Raw genomic sequence first — 27,500 nt, forward strand, 5'->3', positions numbered from 1 at the left:
AATAAATAAATGTTCTTCCTTAAAATACAGGGGGCAGGCAGACTTTTATTTTGAAAGGCCAGTTATTTCATGGATCCAGGATACTATGCATCCTGATAAAGTTCCCTTGGCCTCTGGAATTAAAATAGCCCCCCCACATCATCACATACCCTTCACCATACCCCCACATCATCACATACCCTTCACCATACCCCCACATCATCACATACCCTTCACCATACCTAGAGATTGGCATGGTTTTATGCCAGTTAGCCTAATAGCTGGTTTGATTTGCATTGAGAGATGATTTTATGGAAAGTACCCCATGCCAATCTCTAGGTATGGTGAAGGGTATGTGATGATGTGGAGCTATTTTAATAATAATTGTGTATACTTATGCCCCCTCTATTTTAAGGAAGAACATTCATTTATTTATTTACGATACATTTTTCATTCACAAAGAAAATTGGTGTCCTTAAAGGTTGGATTTTTCCTAATTTCTTTTAATTAAGACATTAAGATACATTTCCAAAAGATGATTTTTGTATTCCTCTTTTTAGTCAACTTTAGCATGGGTTCATAAACTTATGAGCACCACTGTATATTTGATTCCAATTGACAGCTTAAGCAGCTAGTTAAGTATGTTTCAACCGTCCGAGAAGACTTGCGCATAGGAGCGCCAAACAATGTTTTATCAATGTCTCATTTAATATTTTAGTGTTAATACAGTGAAGAAATGTGGTTTAGATATTGCCAGCATCGGCACAATCTCCACAAGATCATTGGCCACTCACACAGCGAATTAGGAGACAGGGAACACAGCTTGGGGCACTCTTCATCTACCTCTCTGTGTATAATTGGTGTCATGGTCGTCTGTTTAAGGAGCTTAAGACATTAGTAAACTCATTTCAAGCACCAAAACAATTCATCCACACGACTAAAAGTATGTTTTAGGGTTGCACAATTAATCGCAAATTTTATCAAAATCGCAATAAGGACTAGTCGTAATATCCTAACGAAGGGGGCGCACAATTTTTGTTAAAGGAAAAATATGTGTGAAACCAATTCTGAATGAAGTATTGTGGCGCTGCAGAGACATCCCGGCCTGCAATCGTATCTTACAGATTAAAGAAAACATCTTTGTTTGATACAGATACTCACAGAAATCACACTATAACCATTTCACTATTTTAAATTCACTATTTTTCAATGAAAATGAGAATAATGAGACAAAAATGATCATTTTCTCCAAAAGGGTTCAACTCTAAGGTTTCACTTTCACTTGTTGATGTTCTTTTGCGCACGCGGGCCAGTTCGAAACTGCAAAAAGTTCACACTGGAATCTAATATAGGCCACATTTTAAAAGGTGATGTGAACAGCCAAACAAAAAAATCGGATCTGAGCAAAAAATCCGAATTAAGCATTAAGATTTGCGGTGTGAACGTAGCGTAAATGACAAACAGGATTTTAGTAGCCCTATATTTCATTTGGGTAACACCTGCAATACAACAATTGTGCACAAAATGTACCTTCATCTCGAATGAAGGAAAAACAAATGGGTTTCAAAAAGCTGCTTCTCTGTGCCGCCTTGCTCAGGCTTACTCAGGATAAAAATAGAACCGGATTTTAGTGCAATCTTGTGTTGAAACACCTTTACAGTGTTGCAACAGAGCACGTTTATAGCTCCGCGACCTGCAGCGAAAGAACTGGAACTGGGACAAAAATTTAGGAGCGCACGTGGAAACGAAACTAAAATTACCTCCCTGAGCAACGCCGCTATTTATAAAATCATACAAGGAAGTACTGTCACCATCGTGGACAGTGGAGTGCTGAACTGTAAGGATGAAACCATAACTCTCACAGAACGGCGAGCTGCTGTCAGCGACTCGGTTTTATTGGTTCCGTGGATGCTGTACAGACACACACACACACACACACACACACACACACACACACACACACACACACACACACACACACACACACACACACATCTGAACAGCACCGACCTACTTCTGTACGCCTAACTTTGTTAGACAGCAAAAAAAGGAGAGTTTTTTAACAAGCTTGTTTGTTACCTAGAACTGTATTTCTCATTTTCTATAGGGTGCAATTATAATCCTCAACTTGTTTGTCTGGCAGAGAAGATATGCAACACACACACACACACACACACACACACACACACACACACACACACACACACACACACAGAAAACGGACCATAAACCTAAATGACTGCTCTGTAATTTTGTTTCTAAAGTGATGTTGTGATGACTTAAAGTTGTCAAAGTCAGAAATTACACTTTTGAATTCGCCAAAAGTGTCAACTAAAAGAAACTAAGTTATTCTTAGCCTATAGGAGCCAAGCAAGCACTGCTCAGCATCCACAGATAATTACAGTTTACAGAATTACACAGTGGTACAAGCGGCAGGATGCAGACGACTACGAGAGTCGACACCCTGCGATAGTGAGCTTCATTTCCGCGTGCGGTAATCACTCAGAGTACACTTATCGCCTTTCAGCGCCCCTCAGCAAGCACTGCTCGGTTGTCGAAAGCTGAAAACAAGCATGTGTGTGTGCATTGATTGGCTTACACTTTGATGTCTTTTGGACCGATAGTTTTGGAGAAAAGTGGGGAAAAGTTAACGCCTCCGCCTTCAACGCGAGGTCCAAAGTCCCAACGGTGTTCCGTACAGAGCGTGTCAACGCAGACAAATTCTTTAATCTGTTAAAAATGAACATTCAAAGTGTTCAAATGTCCAATTGCTGTAATTAACATTAACTTTAGTGACCCTTTATTAAAGAAAAACATAATCACTGCATGCAGGATGACATGCAAATGGACCTGCTGCTCCGGCTGCACTGCGATAGTGGCGCCAAGCAGTCACTGCCGGGTAAAAAAGGCCATTTGGGGCGCCCGGATAGCTCAGTTGGTAGAGCAGGCGCCCATATATAGAGGTTTACTCCTCGACGCAGTGGACCCTGGTTCGACTCCGACCTGAGGCCCTTTGCTGCATGTCATTCCCCCCTCTCTGTCTGTCCTGTCCTGGCAAATAAAGGCCTAAAATGCCCCAACAAATAAAATTAATATAAAAGGCTATTTGAAAGCATCAATCAAACTCACTGGATTCACACAGAAACAAATGCCGTGGGTGTGTCGGGGATGAGAGAGGGAAAAATTGACAAGTACTGTATATTTATTTTAATAATGACCTGGAAGTATTTATTTAGCGAGTGGCGGTAAAAGGTCAACTGTACGGAAGCATCGGGCGGATACGATAGAGTTTCCAGCTCGTTGAGATTGGTTACGTTGGGGTCTGTGAACCAGAGGTTGTCGAAAATGTGTACACAACTTCCACGTTGAAGGTGAATAGCTACTCTTTTTCATGTGTTCGGTAATGTGGCTGCAAGTCTAAGTTAGCTCAAATTTATAATTTACACCTGGAAAGTCCGCTTTTCAAACTGCAATCACACAGTGTGCAACTGTATCTACTGAATAACCAGTGTCTGTGGTGTGTGTGTGTGTGTGTGTGTGTGTGTGTGTGTGTGTGTGTGTTTGTGTGCATTAATGCAAACATGTTCTTCTGTGTTTTACACAAATGTATGCATGAAGCAAAGTGTGCACAGGAAAGTGCACACGTTTGACTTGATAATGTTTGATACAAAGGTGTGTGTGTGTGTGTGTGTGTGTGTGTGTGTGTGTGTGTGTCTGTGCGTGTGTGTGTCTGTGTGTGTGTGTGCGTTCCTCGCGTTAAGTGTGAAGCATCACCACCCTATCCGACTAAAAAAACCTCGCTAAAGGACGTTTCTACACTCTTGTCACATTTCCAAGATGTCAGCTTATCATGAAATAAGAAATGACGACAGCCAGAAACGTTCTGAGTTTATCTGCCAAGTGTGAAAGGCGTTAAGAAGCTGAGGGAAAAGTCTGTGACCCACGGGGGACCACTCAGTCTTTCAAAGTTAGTTAGGTTCGCCAAAAGTTCAGAGACGACTATCAAATTAGAGATGTCCTCTGATCCATAATCGCACAAAAAACAACACAACAGACTCTTCAGGTGCTGTACAGGTCCTCTAGGATTATAAAATCCACTCTGTATGCAAACACACACACACACACACACACACACACACACAGGTGTGTTTCACTATCTTTGTGGGGACCCATCATTGACATAATGCATTCCCTAGCCCCTTACCCTAACCTTAACCATCCCAACTAAATGCCTAACCTTAACCCTTACCCTCACCTTAACCATCACAACTAAATGCCTAACCTTAACCCTTACCTTAACCTTAACCATCACAACTAAATGCCTAACCTTAACCCTTACCCTAACCTTAACCATAACCTAATTCTAACCCTAATCCTAAAACCAAGTCTTAACCCTCAAACAGCCCTTTAAACTTGTGGGGTCCAGCATTTTGGGCACCATAAAGCTGTCCGGACCCCATGCTGGACTCACGGTTTTTGGTCCCCACGAATATAGTTAAACAAGAAGACACACACACACACACACACACACACACACACACACACACACACACACACACACACACACACACACACACACACACACACACACAGCAAGCAGAAGGAAGTTGAAAAGGTAAGCAGGATAAGCTCCGCTGACAGCGAGCAGACAGAAGTGACACCGACACTAACACAACACGACTTGCGAGCAGGTTCAGACTCGGGCCTCGACTCGACTACAGTCGGCCTGTCAGGACTCACACCACCTTCTCACTGCTCAGCCGGGATTCAGATGGAGAGAAGAATGAGTGCCAGGGAGGAGGAGGAAAAGGGAGGAGGGGAGGGAAAGTACAGAGGAGACGATTTTTTTCAAATACGGCGCACTTTGGCCGCATTAATTGCAGATTTCCGCGCAAACTATGCGGGGCTTGCACAATTTCACAACCTCCGCATTTTCGTTGCAAAAAAGTCACATATATATCTCAGCAGAAAGTTGAAAAATGCAAGTTCCCGCAATTTCATTGCATAAATATTCCATCACATTTTTAAAAGAAAACGTGCCGCAAAATCAAGGATTTTTGCCCCGCAACAATCACAAAAGAACTCCGCATTTTTCTGGAAGGACTGTCTGACCTTATGGAAGCTGCCGTAGAAGAGTTTTTGGATTTCCGGTCCTTCGAAGGTGACCGTCTGGAACTCTCCTTTGTAGTCGTTGTTGAAGAACGTCAGAGTCTTCCCCCCGTCTGCGGGAAGACACACAAACTACATGTCAACAACAACGGAAAAGAAAAGAAAATAAAGCACGGTTTATGTCTGGTATGGACCTTTTTCACAGCAGACATGTTGACTTGTCATAGTAGGAAAGGCACAGCTGAGATTGATGACGTTAACGATGGCTCAGTTCCATCAAGTGTCCCAGTAAGATATTTCAGTGAGTCAGCATGCACAATACCAGGGCCTCTCCTAAGTGGAATGCAGCCATCAGTAATGGTTTAATACCAGGGTCTCTCCTAAGTGGAATGCAGCCATCAGTAATGGTTTAATACCAGGGCCTCTCCTAAGTGGAATGCAGCCATCAGTAATGGTTTAATACCAGGGTCTCTCCTAAGTGGAATGCAGCCATCATTAACGGTTTAATACCAGGGCCTCTCCTAAGTGGAATGCAGCCATCAGTAATGGTTTAATACCAGGGTCTCTCCTAAGTGGAATGCAGCCATCATTAATGGTTTAATACCAGGGCCTCTCCTAAGTGGAATGCAGCCATCAGTAATGGTTTAATACCAGGACCTCTCCTAAGTGGAATGCAGCCATCAGTAATGGTTTAATACCAGGACCTCTCCTAAGTGGAATGCAGCCATCATTAATGGTTTAATACCAGGGTCTCTCCTAAGTGGAATGCAGCCATCAGTAATGGTTTAATACCAGGGTCTCTCCTAAGTGGAATGCAGCCATCAGTAATGGTTTAATACCAGGGTCTCTCCTAAGTGGAATGCAGCCATCAGTAATGGTTTAATACCAGGACCTCTCCTAAGTGGAATGCAGCCATCAGTAATGGTTTTGAACACCTGTGCTTTTCCTACTATGACATGTCAACATGTCTGCTGTGAAAAGGGTCTATAGACTGTCAAAACACTTTCACTTTCTAAAACAGTCATTGTGTATGTATTTGTTTCTGTATGTATGCACCAATCCCGGAGGCAAATTCCACGTAGGGTAACCGCTGCAGCAATAAATTCTTTTCTGAGAGTCCTTCTGTTTGTATTAATGCCTTTTTCTGTAAAATAGGTATTGATTTCTTGAGCTTGTACCTGAATTGTTTCTGCATGAGAACACTGAGCATCCCTGGTGTTTTATGCATTCTGTTCGTGATTGATTTATATTCATAGATATAAAAGCTGAAAAGACAAATGTCTTGGTCAAGGTACCCCCGAGGTTTTCACAAGTTCAATTTAAGACTTTTTAAGAACTTTTTTTAATACCATTTAGAATGAAATTTAATACCAACTTCACAAACATGCTGGCAAACATATGTAGGATATAATGGAATATCAGAAAGGATTTTAGGCTATAAAACTAACTGTTCACCAAGTACTTGAACTTAATACAACATATAGTGTGGTACTCAATACATACAGTACATGCTTTGGGACAAAACAATGAAGGAGTCATTTAATCTTATGAAAGGACAATTGAAATGTTAGACCTTTGTGAACGAAATGTAAGAAAATTAAAGACTTTTAAGGCCTTATTTTTCAAATATTATATTTAATACATTTTAAAGACATTTAAGGCCCCGCGGGTAGGCCTGTAACGATAACAGACGATAAATTGTCCCAGAAATTATTGCAATAAACGACAATATTGTCGTTCTGAGACCATTTTCATCTAATATAATGATAATGGCATAATAATGCAGATACACCTTTTCAAAGATCACTAAAGCTTTATTTCTAAAGAATATTGAACACTGGAACTGGAAGACATTTTAGATATCCACAGTAAATGAAAAAAACAACCAAATACAAGAAATAAAATGGAAAGGTTTCCAGCCACGATAATTTCCATTTGCGCGCCCATACACACACACACACACACACACACACACAGCTGAGCTGCCAGACTCACTGTCCAGGATGACTCCCACCAGCGGCTCGTTGTTCTTGTTGAGGATCTCCCAGAGGGCGAAGGGCTCCTCCGGCGTGTCTGGCAGCAGTCGGAACAGCAGTGTGATGGTGTAGTCAGACGGCAGCCCTTCAGGGTGGATGAACCTGGGAGCCAGAAGGGAAAACACCACACACACACACACACACACACACACACACACACACACACACACACACACACACACACACACACACACACACACACGTAAATAAATTGGAAAATTAGGGCTGTATTCAAACATCTGTCTATATGGTTCATACTGAATTTTTTTCTTATAATATATTCTGCTAATACACTGCATATATCTATATTATTCTTACTACTATTATAATGTCACTGCTACTACATTGCACATATCTGTACATGTTGTTCATACATTGTTCAGATCACATTATAAGGGAACTGCTGATACACTGCACATATTTATATTTAATTTATATTACTCTAAACCACCTTCTGTAAACCAACTGTAGACTGCTGTCTACACTGCACTAGATTTCTTGTCCTGTCTATACTTTGTATATCACATTGCACTTTTCTGCTCTTTTTGCACTTCTGGTTGACGTAAACTGAACAAAGAAAATCTTGCTCCACTGAAATCTAATCTACATACTCTTCAACCAATCGTTTGGTCGATGGGGAAAAAAACATGCCGACTCTAATGAAAAAAAAGAAAAGAAGAGGCACCTTAAACTAAACAAAAAAGCACAAAACGACAATAACTTCTTTTGAAAAAGGAGAGACACTTTAACCCCTGTATTGTCTTCCCCGTCGACCAATATGCAACTTTTAGTTTTTCAAAATGTCAACAAAAATTCCAAAGTTTTGGTCGTCTTTTTTGACACTTGTCACTTTTTTCAAAGTTTCTGTCAATATTTTTCTGCGATTTTTTGACTTTTTTTAAGCTTTTTCCATGTTATTGTCACTTTTCTTGACGTTTTTGAAGATTATCCTGATGTTTATGTCACTTTTACCTATGTTTTTGTCACTTTTCGTGGCGTTTTTGGACATTTTCCCGACACTTTTGGTCTTTTTTTTCCAAGGTTTTTGTCACTTTTTCCAATGATTTTGTCACTTTTTTTCCGGTGCTTTAAAAAAAAAAATTCCAGCGTTTTTCAAAGTTCTTTTATCAATTTTTCTTTACATGCTATAAAATGGAACAAAACCCCCAAATTCAATGAAAGTAGTGAACTGATCATTTATTTAACTTGTGAAGAGCGTCTGTATGGAACCATCCACGTTACTTCGTTTAAAAATTTGGTTGAAAAAAACCCTAATTTCTGACATAGAAACTTTTTGAAAATGGGTCAAATCTGACCCGAGGACAACAGGAGAGTTAAACTAAACGATGCCTGAACCGATACTTAAAAAAACAAAAGCAGAAAACAACAGTCGGTAACATTAAAGAATGGCTTGCTTATTGCTAAGACCGTATGGTGAATTTGAGTAATTCACTTAAAATGTAATTACAAGAACTTATTTCACCAGTCAACAGCTGACAAACAACAAAAAGAAGGCCCACTAGATGGCAGAAGGGAACTTTACAACAACATTGAACGCAGCATTGTGTCCCGTCTGTGTTGTTCACACCCAACAGCAGCAGTGTGGCGAGAAATCACGCTTTAGTGGACAGGCTGGCATTATGAAAGTAACACCAACTTTGTCCGATCAATGAGCATTTGGTCATCCCTGGAGACGTAAGCTCTAGTGGATATGATCTCTATTTTAGGGTCGAAACAGAGTGCATTATGGGTTGTGGATACAGTCGATTCTCAGCTGTAGATATTGGAGCTTGTCATCTATTTATCACGAGGGAGGAGACTGGCGTGACTCTGTCCCCAGTACCTGGTCGGCTGTGCCATTAAAGCGTCGCTGTGCAGGTGGAAACAGGGGAAGGTGTTGAAGGTGCCGGGTACCATGGAAACACCGGAGACGCTGCCGTAGCGGTTCTCCACCAGCCCAAACAGCTCCATCATTCGGAAACCTGGAGACGGGAGGAAGGAATGGGAACTTCATATCAAATGAGAGCAGCTGGCGATTTAATAAGAATGGTTAAAGACTCAAGCAAACACTGAAGCTAAATGCAAAATAAAGCTTAGCTTTTTATGAAACAACATTTATTTCCCGTAAATCTCCCGTCTGGTGCCGTCGGGGCTTCTACTTTTCAAAATAAAAGCGTCTGGTCCGCTATGTCTTCGTACTTTGGTGTTTTGGCTGTTTAAGTATGTAATAATTTGTGTTAAATATGGCAGCATTTCCATTCTACTCTAAGATAGTGCCGTAGTAGTTTATTTGAAGGTCTTATGAATTGCTCCTGTGTGTGTATATGTGTGTGTATTATTTAATTATAAAAGTAATTATATATATATATCCCTCCTCTGTTGGTCTTCCTGAGCTTTCTTCCTTTTTTCCCATTAAAAGGTTTGTTGGGGGGTCCCTGGGTAGCTCACCTGGTAGAGCAGGCGCCCCTATATGTAGAGGTTTATGCCTGGTTCGACTCTGCCCTGCGGCCCTTTGCTGCGTGTCATTCCCCCCTCTCTCTCCCCTTTCAAGTCTAAGCTGTCCTATCAAAGTAAAGGCCTAAAAATGCCCCAAAAAAGAATCTTAAAAAAAAAAAAAGGTTTGTTGGGGAGTTTTTCCTTATCTCGATCGAAGGTCTAAGGACAGATGGTGACGTATGTTTACTTGACTCGGTCCTCCCAAAATGTTGTACAAAAGAAACACATACATGCATGTAAAAGTATTGTAATAACATAACTAGTACTACTTAACAAGTACTGTATAATTGTAGAATTTGTATTTTTAAAAGTGTGTCTGAGTTCTTGAGCCCAAATAGCGGCGTTTCTGTGTCTATGTGCCAACCTGTTTAACCAACATTCAGTCTTATTCATGGAACCAGACGTCAAAGTAAAAAAGAAGAGCTTTTAGAAGAGCAGAAGACTCAGAAAGCTCAGCTGTAAACAGATGTGTGTTTTTTCTACTCATCGTGGCAGCGCCAACATTACATGACAACGAGCAATGTAAACAGATATTCTTTTTGTTTGTTTTTTGCTACTTCTGAACCTCTCGCACATCCTAACACACTGTACTGCTCGTAGATAATATACTGTGCATCCAGCGCTGCGTGGAAAGGGTTGCTCTTAAGTTGCTTTGTGTTAACTCTGTGCCGCCTCCTTGTTGTCTGTTACCTGGTGTCGTGCTGCCGCTCATCGGCACGGACGGACACGCTGGGAAAAAGAAAAAGAAACAGTTGTGTTTGATTAAAAAGACACATTTCTTCAGTGATCTCTTCATTACTTATGAAGTAAACGACACCTCTTTATTATCATAAAAAAAATTGTTTTTATGATAATAAAGTTGCCATGAACGTGTTTAGGGTCAAGTGCCAACAACTAACAATTAAAATAATAATAAAAACATGCAGTCCGACCAATAATCACTTATATAATTACAATTTGGCATATCTAAACACAAACAACAATTATAGTCATACCTTAAGACCTTAGCTAATGTTAGCAATTAATTGAGGTTAAACAAAGAAACTGATTATATATATATATATATATATATATATATATATATATATATATATATATGTGTGTGTATAAGAACCTGAGAGTAAGAGTATATATGTATTTATGGTTCTGCAGAGCTACCAAGCCACGGCCGAGCGACGTGTAGTTAAATTTTTTGAGAGGTGCGCGTCAGGCTACGGCGTAGGGTTGGTACCTCCATATACCTACGTACGTAGCCACAGCGTAGATTTTACACAGAAACATAAATCACGCTTTAGACTAGAGCTGTCAGTCTTCCTCTATAATACCATTTGAATTTAATTTGTTATTTTTTTTAAATATTCCAATAATATTCAAATATTTAATGCTCAAATGCAGCCTGTTATAAATATGTACTACACTACCCAGGATTATGCATCGTCAATGCCACTACAAGCATGTGGTTGTTGTTACACGTTCTGTCCACTAGAGGGACTTCTAACATCAGCCTGGCCTTGAAGGGGACCTACACCACGAGCACACAGCGACAAAACACGTTTGTTTTTTTTACTATTCAAATTATATTCGACTTTTGGAATTCGTTCCAACAGCCCTACTTTAGCAAATTAAGTGATAATTGTTACAGGCCTACTGGAAACAGAAACCGGCTCCGGTTACTCACTGGCAGTGGCCGCCTCGCACACGAAGGTCACCAGCTTCTCTTCGATCTTGGTGAAGGCGTCCAGGTCGTCCACGAAGAAGACGTGTCGGTCGCTGGGTTTGCTGGCGATGCTCACCAGCTCGCCGTAGTCCGCGTCGGCGAAGCCGATCGCAAACACAATGTAGCCTGCACGGGACAGAGGAAGAATCAGAGGACTCGCAACGGTCTTCAGCAAATATATGAAGTGAGCAGTCTCTACACGCCCCAAAATAGTGTCTTTAACAGCTGTGTACTACTAACCCTGTATGGATGGGATATGATTTATTATCGAGTTTGACAGTCAAGCATCACTAAAAGAGACAGAAATGCATCTAGAAATAAAGGAGGGATTCAAAAAAAAACTGTGCAGCAACAGTCTAGTAAACCTACCAGCGGTGGAAGTATTCAGATCCTTTACTTCAGTAAAAGTACTAATACCACTCTGTAAAAATACTCTGTTACAAGTACAAGTCCTGCATTGAACATGTTAAATAAAAGTCTAAGTATCATCAGGAAAATGTAGTTAAAGGAACACGCCAACTTATTGAGACTTTGTCTTATTCACCATAACCCCCAGAGTTAGACAAGTCCATACATACCCTTCTCATCTCCGTGCGTGCTGTAAAGCTGTCTGACGCCCCAGCATTAGCTTAGCCTAGCACAGATCATGGAGGTAGCTGGTTCCATCTAGCCTACTGCTCCGAATAACTGACAAAATAACGGCAACATGTTCCTATTTACATGTTGTGATTTGTAGAGTCACAGCGTGACTCTACAAATGAAATCATTCCGCCCAAGTACTATATTCTTCCGCCTGAGAATATAGTTCCCGGTTTGTTTACTGGTTAGAAGATGGCTGTGTCTCATGTTACGTTGTTTTTTTGTACACGCTGTGACTCTACAAATCACAACATGTAAATAGGAACATGTTGGCGTTATTTTGTCACTTATTCGGAGCAGTAGGATTACTGGAACCATTCACCTGCCTGTTCTGTGATGAGCTGATGCCGCTGGAGCCGTCAGACAGCCTTACAGCACACACGGAGATGAGAAGGGTATGTATGGACTTGTCTAACTCTGGCGGTTACGGTGAATAAGCTAAAGTCCCAATAAGTCAGCGTGTTCCTTTAAAGTATTAAAAGTAAAGAACTCTCCTCCCATTGTAGAAAGTGTAAAGGATCCAACCAGTTGTGTGTTTAATGGTCTCATCATCTCAGCGTGACTTGTAGCCGTTACACTGTCGGCTAGTTTACTTTAGAATAAAACATCAGATGTTACAAACTACATGTGTTCTGTGTGCAGGAAGTAACTTGTAACTAAAGCTGTAACAGATGAATGTAGAGGAGTAAAAAGTACAATATTTCTGAGTAGATGTAAGAAGTGGCATGAAAAAAAAGACACACACACTCACACAAATTGAATCGGCGCCCATGTATGGGGAAAGAATCGAATCAGGACAAAAGCATATTGCATATAGCATATTGTTTTAGCATTTTAAGGGCATTTTCACACATCTTCTTACAAAATCAGCTTTCTGTATAGTGACACACAAACAGAACACACACACGGGGAATAATAACGTTTACTGGGACTTTTTGTAAACAGCACATCTCTGACCTTCCATCTGCATCTCCTTGGAAACCTTGTTGACGTCGTCCTGAGAGCGCCCGTCGGTGAGGACCACGAGGACGTTGGGGATCCCCCGCCTCATGCCCCCCTCTGCCGTGAAGATGTTTTCCTTCACGTGCTGGATGGCTCGACCTGATTGGACACACGGTTCAAAATCATTCGGCGAAGCGTTGCAATCATGAAATCATTCTGAAATTATTTCAATCATCGAAAACAAACAATTGGTTCCAGCTTCTCCAGCTGCTTTCTTCTGTGGTTTTTTAAAAATCATTCTAAGCTAAACATCTTTGGGTTCTGGGCGGTCAGACAAAACAAGACCTTGAACCTCACTGGGAACATGTGACGGGTAAAAAAAATATTTATTCAATATTATATACGATACAATTAACCAAAATAACAACAGCAGACAGACTGCAGAGCTGCTGCACCAGTGTTTCCCATACATTGATATATTTGTGCCGCTACACAATCAATGTTGACCGCCACATACTGCCATATATGCTCTCTCTCTCTCTCTCTCTCTCTCTATATACACACACACACACACACGCACACACACACACACACACACACACACACACACACACACACACACACACACACACACACACACACAAGGCCCTACTTCTCCGTGCAGATTCATTAATGCCATTGATTATTCTACACACTCCAATTACAGTAACGTAGGTGGCGGTACGAGCCTTAAACTTGGGTTTGCGATCCGCCAATTAACACACAGAAGAAGACTTCGACCGACATCGATTTATTTCCCCCCGCAGGGAAGGCGGCTAGAGTCGATCCGGAGTTTAAAGATCCTATGGCATGAAAATGTCACTTTATGAGTTTTTTTAATATGAGTTCCCCCAGCCTGTCTATGGTCCCCCAGTGGCTAGAAATGGTAATAGGTGTAAACCGAGCCCTGGGTATCCTGCTCTGCCTTTGAGAAAATGAAAGCTCAGATGGACCGAGCAAGGTTACCTCCCCTTTCTCTGCTTTGCCCACCCAGAGAGTTTGGCACCCCCATGAGAGAGAGAGACATTACGGCTTTCAAACGAGAAAAGTGGCAGTTGGTCAAGGCCACACCCCCACCCTCCACCTTGCCCTCCCAGAAATAGCACATCCTAAGGAAAGCTCATTGTGGGGCTGGCTCTAGTGGCTGTAATTCTGCACCAAGGCTGAATTTCGGGAAATAGACTTCAGATACAGTATTAGGGGACCACTAAGGTCTATATAAAAGAGACTTCAGATACAGTATTAGGGGACCACTAAGGTCTATATAAAAGAGACTTCAGATACAGTATTAGGGGACGACTAAGGTCTATATAAAAGAGACTTCAGATACAGTATTAGGGGACCACTAAGGTCTATATAAAAAGAGACTTCAGATACAGTATTAGGGGACCACTAAGGTCTATATAAAAGCACCCAAAGAGCACCATGTAATGGGACCTTTAATGGTTAGTATTATGAAGTTATCACCGGTATTTATTCAGGGTTTAAACCGTGTAGAGAAAGTTTTGGTGCCCTTTAAAGAGGTTTTAGCCAGCGCAAGAGGAATATCACAGGCGCAAAAACATCAGATTTTCAGCAGCCGGCGTTTGCAGAGTCAAGACTGTACCGGACTCTCCAGGTGACCACGATGCGAGCCATAAGTCAAAGTTTTGAGAGCTTTCGCGGCACTGCCCTGCCCGGACGTTGTCTCGCTACGCTTCTCTGCTGAGGCCCATTGACATGACAGCACCAGTTAAACTGTATTTCACACTATGATGGTCACATTTGCGATTCACATGCATGCCGAACTGTAGGGGCAGTCACTGTTACTCTACATCACACAATTTATCGATCGATATTTCAAAAGAGACAAACATTACACTTCATAATGGTTTGTATTCTTAACACTATATTATACTGTATTATTGTAAACATTAGCTACAACAGTTACAGCAGTCACTCCTACATTTTTCAACTGAGGGGCAAAACGAGACCGTCCTGATCTGGCGAGCTCCAGTTTTCCACTCTCAGATCAGTCTGGCATCTTGAGATAGAGAACATTTGGAGCCGTTCGCTAAAACGACCGACCAATCAGCGTTGGTTCTGAGACGGGTTTAGGTGCGACGCCAACGAGAAGCGACTGTTCGGTCCAAACAACGTGGTGGCTTCCACGGATGAGATGAGCATAGCTATCGCAGCAAGTTTTATCCGAATTAGAAAGTATTCCTTCATTGAAAGAAGAGCAAAAAAAAACCGGCACTGGAGGCTTTTCTCGGAGGAAAAGATGTTTCTGCTCTTCTCTCGACTGGTTTCGGCAAGAGTTTGATCTGATTGGTTGATTTGGCCCGTCTATCACCAACTATAGGTGGTAGATAGACAGATGGTTTATCCAATCAGCTAACCAGGATTTTCACCCCTTCAACCAAAAGTTCTCCAACGGAAAGTTCCCAGATGGATATGCCGAGCAAATGAGAAGCCACCCATCTGGCGGAGTCAGGTTACAAGTCTGCAGAGTTCAACGTAACATTCTAAGACGATTTTTACTGGCCCCCTGTACACTTAAAAACAACGTAGAAAGAAATGGTCAAAAAGCAACGTGACATCATGACTTTGCATCAACATCAACACGCCACTTTCCTAAAGCCAAAAGGCGTGTTATCTGTACGCATTTTGAGCTTTCCACATGTATGTCTACGCTGTATATGTGTGTGTGTGTCAGGGGTGGGAATCACCACAGGCCTCACAATACGATATCATCACGATACTTATGTCACGATACAATATTATTGCGATTTTAAAGATATTGCAATATTCTGCGATATATTGCAATTTATTACCTTTTTTCCAACTTCAAATTTTTCCAAATTTCAAATTATGTCCCCAAAAGAAAACTGTCAACATCTGTTTTGTCTAAAAAGATCCATGTCTCTGTTTGTTCATCTCATTTCAATTGTATTGCTGCAAAATCAAGCAGACCAACCCATATATAATAAAAGATCGATACTTGGCGTCGGTGTATCGATACAGTATTGCCACGGAAAATATTGCGATACTATGCTGTATCGATTTTTTCCCCCACCCCTAGTGTGTGTGTGTATGTATTTACCTGAACGTGCCCCTTGGGAAAAAGATACGGTCGTGCCCTGTTCGTACTAACCAAATGAACTGGACTTTGTTGTCAGATGCGAAAGATATGCCCCCTTCCCTTATGGCATTATACCATTATTATTATACCCAATTTGAATTGTTACCTGCAGGATTTTGTTTAAACATATTTGCAGTACAATTAATATAAGAAGTCTGCACCTCTTTTTCAGTCAGCTTCCACCACAAACAGAATCTAATTCTGTGGCAAACACCGTGCACGGTTATTACATCTCAATAAAGGAATGGAGTCGCACCCGGTCTGTCAAATAAACCCAGTAATCACATCCTCTGCAGACCTGCAGGAGCTCTGGGGGGAGGATTGCTTAATTGCGGTGTGCAGAACGAGGCGACCGAGTGCCTTTAAACTCCCCAAACTGCTGCCGTCTGATAGAAGAGCAGGATTAATGCTTCACGGTGGGACAGGGGGAGAGGAGGAGAGGAGGAGAGGAGGAGGATTAATGCTTCACGGTGTGACATTAGCAGGGGGAGAGGGGAGAGGAGAGAGGAGGAGAGAAGGAGGATTAATGCTTCACGGTGTGACATTAAGAAGGGGGTGACTTCCACAGGGGTGCCACGGTTACCAAAGAGGAGGAGGAGGAGGAGTAGAGAAGGAGAGAAGGAGGAGAAGAGAGGAGGAGAGGAGGAAAGGAGGAGAAGAGGCGAGGAGAGGGTGAATGGAGAGGAGGAGAGAAGGAGAAAAGTTGAGAAGGAGGAGAGGAGGAGAAGAGGAGGAGAGGAGAAGAGGAGGAGTAGAGGAAAAGACAGGAGGAGAAGAGGAGGAGAGTAGGAGGAGGAAGAGGTGGAGAGGAGAATAAGTTGAGGAGGAGGAGATGAAGAGGAAGAGAAGGAGGAGGAGGAGGAGAGGAGAAGAGAGGAGATGAAGAGGAAGAGAAGGAGGAGGAGAGGAGAGGAGAGGAGAGGAGAAGAGAGGAGATGAAGAGGAAGAGAAGGAGGAGGAGAGGAGGAGAAGAGGACAGGAGAAGAGAGGAGAGGAGGAGGAGGAGGAGAGGAGGAGGACAGGAAAGGAGGAGGAGGAGAGGAGGAGAAGAAGAGGAAGAGAAGGAGGAGGAGGAGAGGAGGATGAGAAGAAGAGTAGGAGGAGGAGGAGAGGAGAAGAAGTTGAGGAGGAGATGAAGAGGAAAAGAAGGAGGAGGAAGAGAGGAGGAGGAGAGAGGAAGAGGAGAACTGCTGCTTTACGGTGTGACATTAGCGGTGGGAGCGTTCCAGCCTGGTCCCTGCAAGAGGAAGTGACTGGGCTGCTTTGTAAACACTGATTAATGACTTCCACACACACACACACACACACACACACACACAATAGGCTTCCGTGCATCTTAAACGAGCGGAGGCATTGATGCAAACGCGTATGCACGGAGACACGTGTTGACAGGAAGGTGCACCTGTCTGACTTGCAGACACGTAGATACTGACACAAAAGCAGACACAGATTTAATTATCTGTGTCTACCTGCCAGTCAATAAGTATTGATAATGTTATTAGAAAGTTGTTTCCGTGTGTGTGTGTGTGTGTGTGTGTGTGTGTGTGTGTGTCTGTGTGTGTTTTACTATATTCGTGGGGTCCAAAAACTGGGGAATACAGTATACTTGTGGGGTCTGCACAGCCTTGTGGGGCCAAAATGCTGGTCCCCACAAGGTTAAAGGGCTGCTTGAGGGTTAAGACTTGGTTTTAGGATTAGGTAAAGAATTAGGTTATGGTTAGAGTGAGGGTAAGGGTTAAGGTTAGGAATTTAGTTGTGATGGTTAAGGTTAGGGTAAGGGTTAAGGTTAGGCATTTAGTTGTGATGGTTAGGGTAAGGGTTAAGGTTAGGCATTTAGTTGTGATGGTTAAGGTTAGGGTAAGGGTTAAGGTTAGGCATTTAGTTGTGATGGTTAAGGTGAGGGTAAGGGTTAAGGTTAGGCATTTAGTTGTGATGGTTAAGGTTAGGGTAAGGGTTAAGGTTAGGCATTTAGTTGTGATAGTTAAGGTGAGGGTAAGGGTTAAGGTTAGGGTAAGGGTTAAGGTTAGACATTTAGTTGTGATGGTTAAGGTTAGGGTAAGGGTTAAGGTTAGGCATTTAGATGTGATGGTTAAGGTTAGGGTAAGGGTTAAGGTTAGGCATTTAGTTGTGATGGTTAAGGTTAGGGTAAGGGTTAAGGTTAGGCATTTAGATGTGATGGTTAAGGTTAGGGTAAGGGTTAAGGTTAGGCATTTAGTTGTGATGGTTAAGGTTAGGGTAAGGGTTAAGGTTAGGGTAAGGGTTAAGGTTAGACATTTAGTTGTGATGGTTAAGGTTAGGGTAAGGGTTAAGGTTAGACATTTAGTTGTGATGGTTAAGGTTAGGGTAAGGGTTAAGGTTAGACATTTAGTTGTGATGGTTAAGGTTAAGGTTAGGGGCTAGGGAATGCATTACATAAATGACGGGTCCCCACAAAGATAGTGAAACATACATTGTGTGTGTGTGTGTGTGTGTGTGTGTGTGTGTGTGTGTGTGTGTGTGTGTGTGTGTGTGTGTGTGTGTGTATACACGTTAGACTGTTGCCTTGTCTCACACGGGCGTCTCTCTTAGAGTTAGAGATGATTTCTTTTGGGGAAAAGCTGCAGCCGCAGAACTCGTTTCATATGCCGACTGCTCTGACATGTTTCCTGAAACCATAGGCGTAGATTTGTAGGGGATGTGTAGAGGCAGAAAATATGAAAGACAACCCCCCTCCCCAAAAGAAGTCAAAAGAACCGTTTAGGGGGGCTCAAAACATGTGCGGGAAACAAGAACTTTGCTAATTTCGGGGACACAACAGGAGCTTGGAAAGTAAAGATAGATTTATGCAGATTTCAACTTTGGAGCTTCTTTAACAAGGTCTCGTTCTCTAACCGATTTGTTGTTGAGAGGTACATGACTCCTAAAAAAAAAGCATCTGATGTTTTGAAAATGCAGAAAGTTTTGAACAATACATGAGAATGATAATTTCTTTTACATAAATGAAGACATTTGCAAAACCGACAAAGGCCGCTGGGAAAGCAAGAAGAAAGGGGGAGAGAGAGGGGGAGGGGGACATGCAGGAACCGTCACAGGTCGGACTTGAACCCTGCACCTTCTGCGTCGAGGAATAAACCTCTGCTTATGTGCGCCCGCTCCACCAACTGAGCTCACCGGCCACGGGGAAATCTCTTTTTAGGGTGTTGTCCTCTACCATTGGACGCATCGAGTGCCCAGAGACTGCGACCAGTCTGTGAACCAAGCAAGGGCGCCAACGTTTTAAACCACGGCAGTCTCCCGCCTTAGTTATTAACCAATCACAATAGCCTGATTAGGTCCCCTAATACTGTATCTGAAGTCTCTTTTATATAGACCTTAGTGGTCCCCTAATACTGTATCTGAAGTCTCTTTTATATAGACCTTAGTGGTCCCCTAATACTGTATCTGAAGTCTCTTTTATATAGACCTTAGTGGTCCCCTAATACTGTATCTGAAGTCTCTTTTATATAGACCTTAGTGGTCCCCTAATACTGTATCTGAAGTCTCTTTTATATAGACCTTAGTGGTCCCCTACTACTGTATCTGAAGTCTCTTTTATATAGACCTTAGTGGTCCCCTAATACTGTATCCGAAGTCTCTTTTATATAGACCTTAGTGGTCCCCTAATACTGTATCTGAAGTCTCTTTTTATTTTTGTGTTTTTTCCTTCTTTCTATATAGACCTTAGTGGTCCCCTAATACTGTATCTGTATCTTATGACCTCATAAGGAGAAGATTCCTGATTGGCCCATCTGAGCTTTCTTTTTTTGAGGAAAAAAAAAAACGAACCCCCCCTTTTTTTTCTATTTTTTTTTTTTCCCGCCTCGGAACGGCCCGTGTAATCTTCATGCCACGGGACCTTTGATAAACCACCTTAAACGAGAGAAGTCGTTGGTCTTCGGTCCTAACTGACCAAAGTGGACCGCGTCACGCCCTTGGCCCCTGAAAACTCTACCCGACTGCGATAACACATTCTGGCAGCGTTCAGTAACTCGGGAGCAGTTCTTCCGTTCTCCCTCATTACGCTGTGCTGTCTGTCTCCCTCGGCAGCCTGTCGCCGGTGCACTCACCCGTCTTGGTGTTCCCCCCCTTGTAGGAGATCTTGTTGATGGCGTCCAGCAGACGCTCCTTGTCGCCGTACGAGTTCAGCTTGAACTCGGTCCGGGCGTCGTCGCTGAACTGCGCAATGGCCACCTGTCACACAACGCAGGGACACGACATACGGCATAACAGATCAACGATAACAACAGGGGGGGGGGGCTGCTACACCCTCACACTGAAGGTGAATTTAAACAAACAGCTTAGTTTAGTTTAACAGGGCCGTAGCCAGCTTAGTGGAAAGGGGGGGGGGAAACACAGACAGACAGACAGAAACAACAGACAGACAAAAAGACAGAAACACAGACAGAAAGAAACACAGACAGACAGAGACACAGACAGAAACACAGACAGACAGAAACACAGACAGACAGACAGACAGACAGACAGACAGACAGAGACAGACAGAAACACAGACAGAAAGAAACACAGAGAGACAGAAAACAGACAGAAAGAAACACAGACAGAAAGAAACACAGACAGACAGAAACACAGACAGACAGACACAGACAGACAGACACAGACAGAAACACAGACAGACAGAAACACAGACAGACAGACAGACGGAAACAAAGACACAAAGACAGACAGAAACACAGAGACAGACAAACAGACAGACACAAAGACAGACAGACAGACAAACAGACAGACAGACAGACAGACAGACAGACAAAAAGACAGAAACACAGACAGAAAGAAACACAGAGAGACAGAAACACAGACAGACAGAGACACAGACAGAAACGCAGACAGACAGACAGAAACAGACAGACAGAGACAGACGGAAACAAAGACACAAAGACAGACAGAAACACAGAGACAGACAAACAGACAGACACAAAGACAGAGACAGACAGACAGACAAACAGAAACACAGACACAAAGACAGACAGACAGAAACACAGACAGACAGGCAAAAAGACAGAAACACAGACAGAAAGAAACAGAAAGACAAAAACACAGACAAACAGAGACACATACAGACAGAAACACAGACAGACAGACAGACGGAAACAAAGACACAAAGACAGACAGAAACACAGAGACAGACAAACAGACAGACAGACACAAAGACAGACAGACAAACAAACAGAAACACAGACACAAAGACAGACAGACAGACAGACAGAAACACAGACAGACAGACAAACAGAGACCGACAGACTGAAACACAGACAAACAGAGACCGACAGAAACACAGACACAAAGACAGACAGACAAACACACAAAAAGACAGACAGGCAGACAGACAGAAACGAAGACAGACACACACACACACACACACACACACACACACACACACAGTTCACAAGTATAAAAACCACACTAACAAACTTGTTTATTACAAAAAACAAGTAAACAAAAAAATTTAAAAGAACCACCCAAGGAATATTGTTTCCGGCCCAAAAAGATAAAACTGAATAATATGTGCATGTAAACGCAGTCGATAAATGATTTAGAGTGAAGTTTTGAAGGCGCCTGCAGTACCTGTGTGCCATCCGGGCCGATCCGGTCCAGAGCGCCGCTGGTGCTGTACAGGAAGCGGATGATCTTCAGGAAGTTGTCATCGCCGATACTCCAGGAACCGTCGACCAGGAAGACCAGGTCGGCTTTGGCTGCTTTACAGACTGAGACGAGGAGGAAGAGGGCAAAGGAGAGGGGTCAACTTCTACTTCATTTGTGTCCCCCGAAGAGCAATTAGGTGTCCAGCAAACATAAACACAGACAAGACTAGAGGTGTGAATCTTCACTGATCTCCCGATTCGATTACGATGATCATGTCAGCGATTCAATTAGATATCTCGATGCGTCAAATACATGTTTCTATTAAAGCCATGTACGATATTTAATTCACAGCTTTTCATAGCTTCAAAAACCAAACATTCTGCAGTGCTCTAATACTAAATAAAGTGGATCCATAAAACTATACAGCACTGAGCACATGGCACCTCCTTAATGTGCAAAACATAACAGAATATGTAAACAGAAATGTTACGCCGACATTAAATTGTAAACAATGTAAATAATCGATTATCGATGCAGCATCGTGCACGATTCCATGCATCGATTATTGGATTAATTTCAACACCTCTATACAAGACACAAATACAGACAAGTTCTACACACTGTCCAACTGGAACACAACTGTAACAGTACGAGGACAAATAAATAGCGGTACAAGGTGCATGGATAGCAGCGTCAAAGTCACCTACATAGGGTAGGAAAAAGTACGCATCAGCCTACAAAGCTGACTGAAGTATAGCACGGTGTAAAGCCTTAAACTTCTGCCGAATCCCGTAGGAAGGACGGCAAAAACATCTTTCCGATCGACAAATGCCTCGATCGCGGTTCTCTGTTCCTCTTTTATCTTCTATAACAGACGCGACGGCGAAATCGACACATCTCTTTGGTGACGTGGTTGATTACGTTACTGTTGATCATCTGTCCGTCACCATATAAAGCCCGCCCAGGCAATTTGATTGGTCCAAAAACAGCTCTGGTTGGAGCATAGCTGCTCCACAACGGATCAAGTTCGAACCGGCATCCAGGCTACCATTTGAATACATCATGCGTCTGAATATGAATGTGGATAACGCTAGCGGCGAGACGCTTGCTACGGTTACAGTTCTAGTAGAGGAGAATCGGCAAAAACCGCGTTTTATTTCTCCAATTCCTAGCGTTGTCCGAGGCGCTCCCTCTCTTCAGTCTCAAAAAGTCTCTTCACCAAATTGCATGCGAGAAGGCTATATGAGACGTGCAATAATAATATTTCGCCCGGCAGTTTGCCTCGGATTAGGGTGGCACCTAAATCACGGTGGCAGCTGTCACCGTGGTCCCGCTCCGCGCCCTGCTCACCCTGCTATGCCCTGCTACGCCCTGCTATGCCCTGCTACACCCTGCTACACCCAGCTATGCCCTGCTACGCCCTGCTACGCCCTGCTATGCCCTGCTACCCTGCTACACCCTGCTACACCCTGCTACGCCTTGCTACACCCTGCTACGTCCAGCTATGCCCTGCTACACCCTGCTACGCCCTGCTATGCCCTGCTACACCCAGCTATGCCCTGCTACACCCTGCTACGTCCAGCTATGCCCTGCTACGCCCTGCTACGCCCTGCTACGCCCTGCTACGCCCTGCTATGCCCTGCTACGCCCAGCTACCCTGCTACACCCAGCTATGCCCTGCTATGCCCTGCTACGCCATACAACGACTACTATTTCTAGTCATAGTTCCATTATCTTTATTGTGACTATTATTGCCACTGTTCATCACACCCCCAACCGGCACCATCAGACAACTCCCACCAAGAGCCTGGGTCTGTCCCAGGTTTCTGCTTAAAAGGGAGTTTTTCCTCACCACTGTCGCACTAAATGCTTGCTCTTGGGTGAATTACTGGAATTGTTGGTTCTTTGTAAATTGTAGAGTGTTATCTAGACCTACTCTATCGAGTGTAAAGTGTCTTGAGACCCTAACTCGTTATGATTTGATACTATAAATTTAATTGAATAATAGTCAAACATATTTAACTTTTTGGTTAAATAAAAGCAAGTTAATGAGCTCTACATGTCTGGCCCTTGATGTGATTCTCGTTTTCCAGTGTGGGGCCCCGTTAGTGAAGTTGAGTTTGACACTCTTGATGTAGACGAGTGGACGCGTTATGAGGCTTTAATCGCTTTAAATACACAGATCTATTTTAATCGTTCAAACTGTGGAGAAAAGTGAAAAAAAATCTCAAAGTAAATATATTAAATATTTTTGTTGTTTGCTGTTGTTGTCTATTTGGTGGAATTCTATTTTGATTGCTTTGCTGAGGAGGACGAGAATGAAAAGCATTTATTTCTCAGCTTTCTTTGCTTTTTTCTCGTCTTTGTTTGACTCGTTTTATAACTATGCTTTCATTTCTTTACCATCGCCGTGCAGATAAACAAATCTTGACTTTGACGGATGACGAGGAACAAAAAGAGTGAAAAGAGCTTTTGAGTGAAGTAAACCTGTCATCGATTGGATGGAATGAGGTCTTAACGATCGAAACTCCCTAAAAGTTGCCTCCTTCAAACGATCGTCCAATTACTCCTCTAATAAAAATCACCTTTCAGGGTCAGCTGCTGCCGGATTGATCTGCACACAGCTTTAATTCTGTCATCGGTTCTTTGTTTACTGCAAACATTTGCCTAATAACCTGATATTCTTTCACAATAAAAGCGCACCACTGCGGCTTGCATTGATCAAGTTCTCTGAGGGCAGAAGCGCTAATATAGATTTATGATCGATTAGTTAATTTCAGCTATTGTTAAGTCTGCACACATGCTGAAACCTCAAAACTCTTCACCTACATTTTGCTGGCGGAGACAGAGAGGGGTGAGGCAGCAGGTTACATAAAGAGCCGAGAGGTTGTGGATTAAAACGTGTCTTATATCACTTATTTACATGCCTTAAAACACTAGCTGTGTTAGAAAACCGTTCCCTATCACGGAAATAGGGCACTATAAAGTGTTTGCCATCTTGTAGTGGTGTTCCAATTCTCCGCTGTTCATTTAATTCACTATAAAATACCCACAATGCACTGCTAATTTGAGTGTACATACGATGTACCCTACATTTTCTCTCACGTGTACCACAATGCAAGCACCTGCGAAAACTGAGACGTGGTGAAATGTGGTTAGTTGTCATTGTTGGGCGCCACCGTCCTCCCCTCGTGGGAAATCAATGGCACTGTCGGCGCAAAGTGGTTTTGCCGCCAATCATGTCTAGGCGTCTCGAGTCTTCCCCAAACGCTGTATGATGTGTTCCTCCCAGACACACTGCACTGTAACAGCTACGCAGTGTGTGTTATGAAAAAAAAGGTTGAGTGTGTGGCGACAGATATGTGAAGAATGTGAATCACATGTTTGCGGAGATGCTGTCACAGAGCCAACACGCACTTTACATCTGAAATGACCGGTCTGTTGAAGATTTATCGCTGTAATTATATGTAATCTAAGTGTGTGTGATCATTTCAACTGGAAATTATCCCCACCACTCTTCACACATATATAGATATCTGTTTTTATACACCATAATTAAGTGTGTGTGTGTGTGTGTAGAGAACACACAAGCTTATTTACTCTGTGTGCAAAGTGTAAGTGTTGACTTAAATGTCGTCCACACACACACACACACACACACACACACACACACACACACACACACACACACACACACACACACACACACACACACACACACACACACACACACACACACACACACACACACACACACACCTCAAACTCTTCACTTCAACAAGGCACATGCCACTTTGTGATGTGTGAACTAAACTTTCTAAAAAGTTTGTATCAGAGTGAAAACAGTCACTTTAATAACGTCCGGGGGAAAAGTAGGAAAAAGAAGGAAGGAACTTCTCTGCTGTTTGTGGCTGTGTTTTCTAAAATTGTTACTGCTGTGTCACCTGAATAAACGCCTGTGTTTCCTGTGTCTCTGTTATGCCAAAAACAGAGATGAAATCTGCAGGTTTGACTTCTTAAGATGACAGTAATCATTAAGAGATTGAGAACTAAACTAAAGTTGCGGCCCAACTGATTCCTCCGAGCTTGTGGCATTTTACAGCTTCTTGATCATGCATATGGTTGATTTATTTATTTTTTTGCACATTTTTGCAGAAGGGCATGTTCAATGCCAGTTTTTTTTATCCACTTAATGTTTTTTTGGCTTAACTTTGGAGCTTTTTTTTTAACAATGTTTTACATTTTACGTAGACGCATTCGGAATTTTGAGAATCCGATGAACAATTTGGTAGGACCATATTTCTTTACCTTCTCATTCACTCAGTCACAACATGCGACTCTGTACTCTCGTTACCCATAACCAGAGTGGAAGTACTTCTCTTTACCTACAATATAGCCGTCGCTATAAACTTAGCAAAATCCTAAACAATTCCAACTGTTTTCCTTTAGAGTTTATCATAAAATCCATGTCACACCCGCGTTGGAGAAATTCTCAGAAATATGTCTGTTTTAAAGAAAAGCCAGCGTCAAAAAGATAGGTCTTCAGCCTTAATTTGAAAGAAATGAGAGTTTCTGTGGACCTGCAGGTTTCTGGCAGTTTGTTCCAGATATGTGGAGCGTAAAAACTGAACGCTGCTTCCCCCTGTTTAGTTCTGACTCTGGGGGGCAGCAAGCAGACCTGTCCCAGACGACCTGAGAGGTCTGGGTGAGTCATAGTGTAGCAGACCTGTCCCAGACCACCTGAGAGGTCTGGGTGGGTCATAGTGTAGTAGACCTGTCCCAGACCACCTGAGAGGTCTGGGTGAGTCATAGTGTAGCAGACCTGTCCCAGACGACCTGAGAGGTCTGGGTGGGTCATAGTGTAGCAGACCTGTCCCAGACCACCTGAGAGGTCTGGGTGGGTCATAGTGTAGTAGACCTGTCCCAGACCACCTGAGAGGTCTGGGTGGGTCATATTGTAGTAGACCTGTCCCAGACGACCTGAGAGGTCTGGGTGGGTCATAGTGTAGTAGACCTGTCCCAGACGACCTGAGAGGTCTGGGTGGGTCATAGTGTAGTAGACCTGTCCCAGACCACCTGAGAGGTCTGGGTGGGTCATAGTGTAGTAGACCTGTCCCAGACGACCTGAGAGGTCTGGGTGGGTCATAGTGTAGTAGACCTGTCCCAGACCACCTGAGAGGTCTGGGTGGGTCATAGTGTAGTAGACCTGTCCCAGACCACCTGAGAGATCTGGGTGGGTCATAGTGTAGCAGCAGATCAGAAATGTATTTTGGCCCTAAACTGTTTAGTGATTTATAAACCAGCAAAAGTATTTTGAAATCAATTCTTTGAGGCACTGGAAGCCAGTGTAGAGACTTCAGTACTGGAGCGATGTGATCCACTTTCCTGGTCTTAGTGAGGACTCGAGAAAAGAAAAGAAAAGAAAAACAAAAAAAGTGTAAATGTATGAGTGTGTATGCATCTGCGTCTATGTGTATGCATGTGTTTATGTGAGTGTAGGTAGGCAGATATATACGGTACATGTATGTGTATGTAAACATGTATAAATAAGTGAAGCATCAAACTGTGTTGTATTTAACTAAAGGATGTAAATAGAGAAAGGGGGTAGGACCAGAAAAGTTTGGTTTTTTAAACTTTTTCCTACTCCTTTTTGAACACAGGAATTTCTTGTCTCAATCGCTTATAACAATTTCGGAAGATCGGCTATGACCGTTTACAGAAACAAAGTGACGTCACGCTGCAGATATACGTGTCGTGTGTTGTGTATTTACATATATATATATATATATATATATATATA

General features: G+C 42.7%; 1 protein-coding gene across 1 annotated transcript in view; it reads right to left on the reverse strand.

Annotated features, from left to right (window-relative positions):
• LOC120570939 (collagen alpha-1(XIV) chain-like) overlaps nt 1-27,500 on the reverse strand; it is a 333,908-nt gene that overhangs the window by 136,336 nt on the left and 170,072 nt on the right. Inside the window, 8 exon segments of the mRNA XM_039819635.1 lie at nt 5,092-5,201; nt 7,084-7,226; nt 8,968-9,106; nt 10,311-10,349; nt 11,299-11,463; nt 12,934-13,077; nt 20,167-20,290; nt 21,683-21,822. Of these exon segments, the coding sequence (XP_039675569.1) occupies nt 5,092-5,201; nt 7,084-7,226; nt 8,968-9,106; nt 10,311-10,349; nt 11,299-11,463; nt 12,934-13,077; nt 20,167-20,290; nt 21,683-21,822 (1,004 nt within the window).

This window comes from Perca fluviatilis, chromosome 13 (genome assembly GCF_010015445.1).
Source record: "Perca fluviatilis chromosome 13, GENO_Pfluv_1.0, whole genome shotgun sequence".
NCBI lineage: Eukaryota > Metazoa > Chordata > Actinopteri > Perciformes > Percidae > Perca > Perca fluviatilis.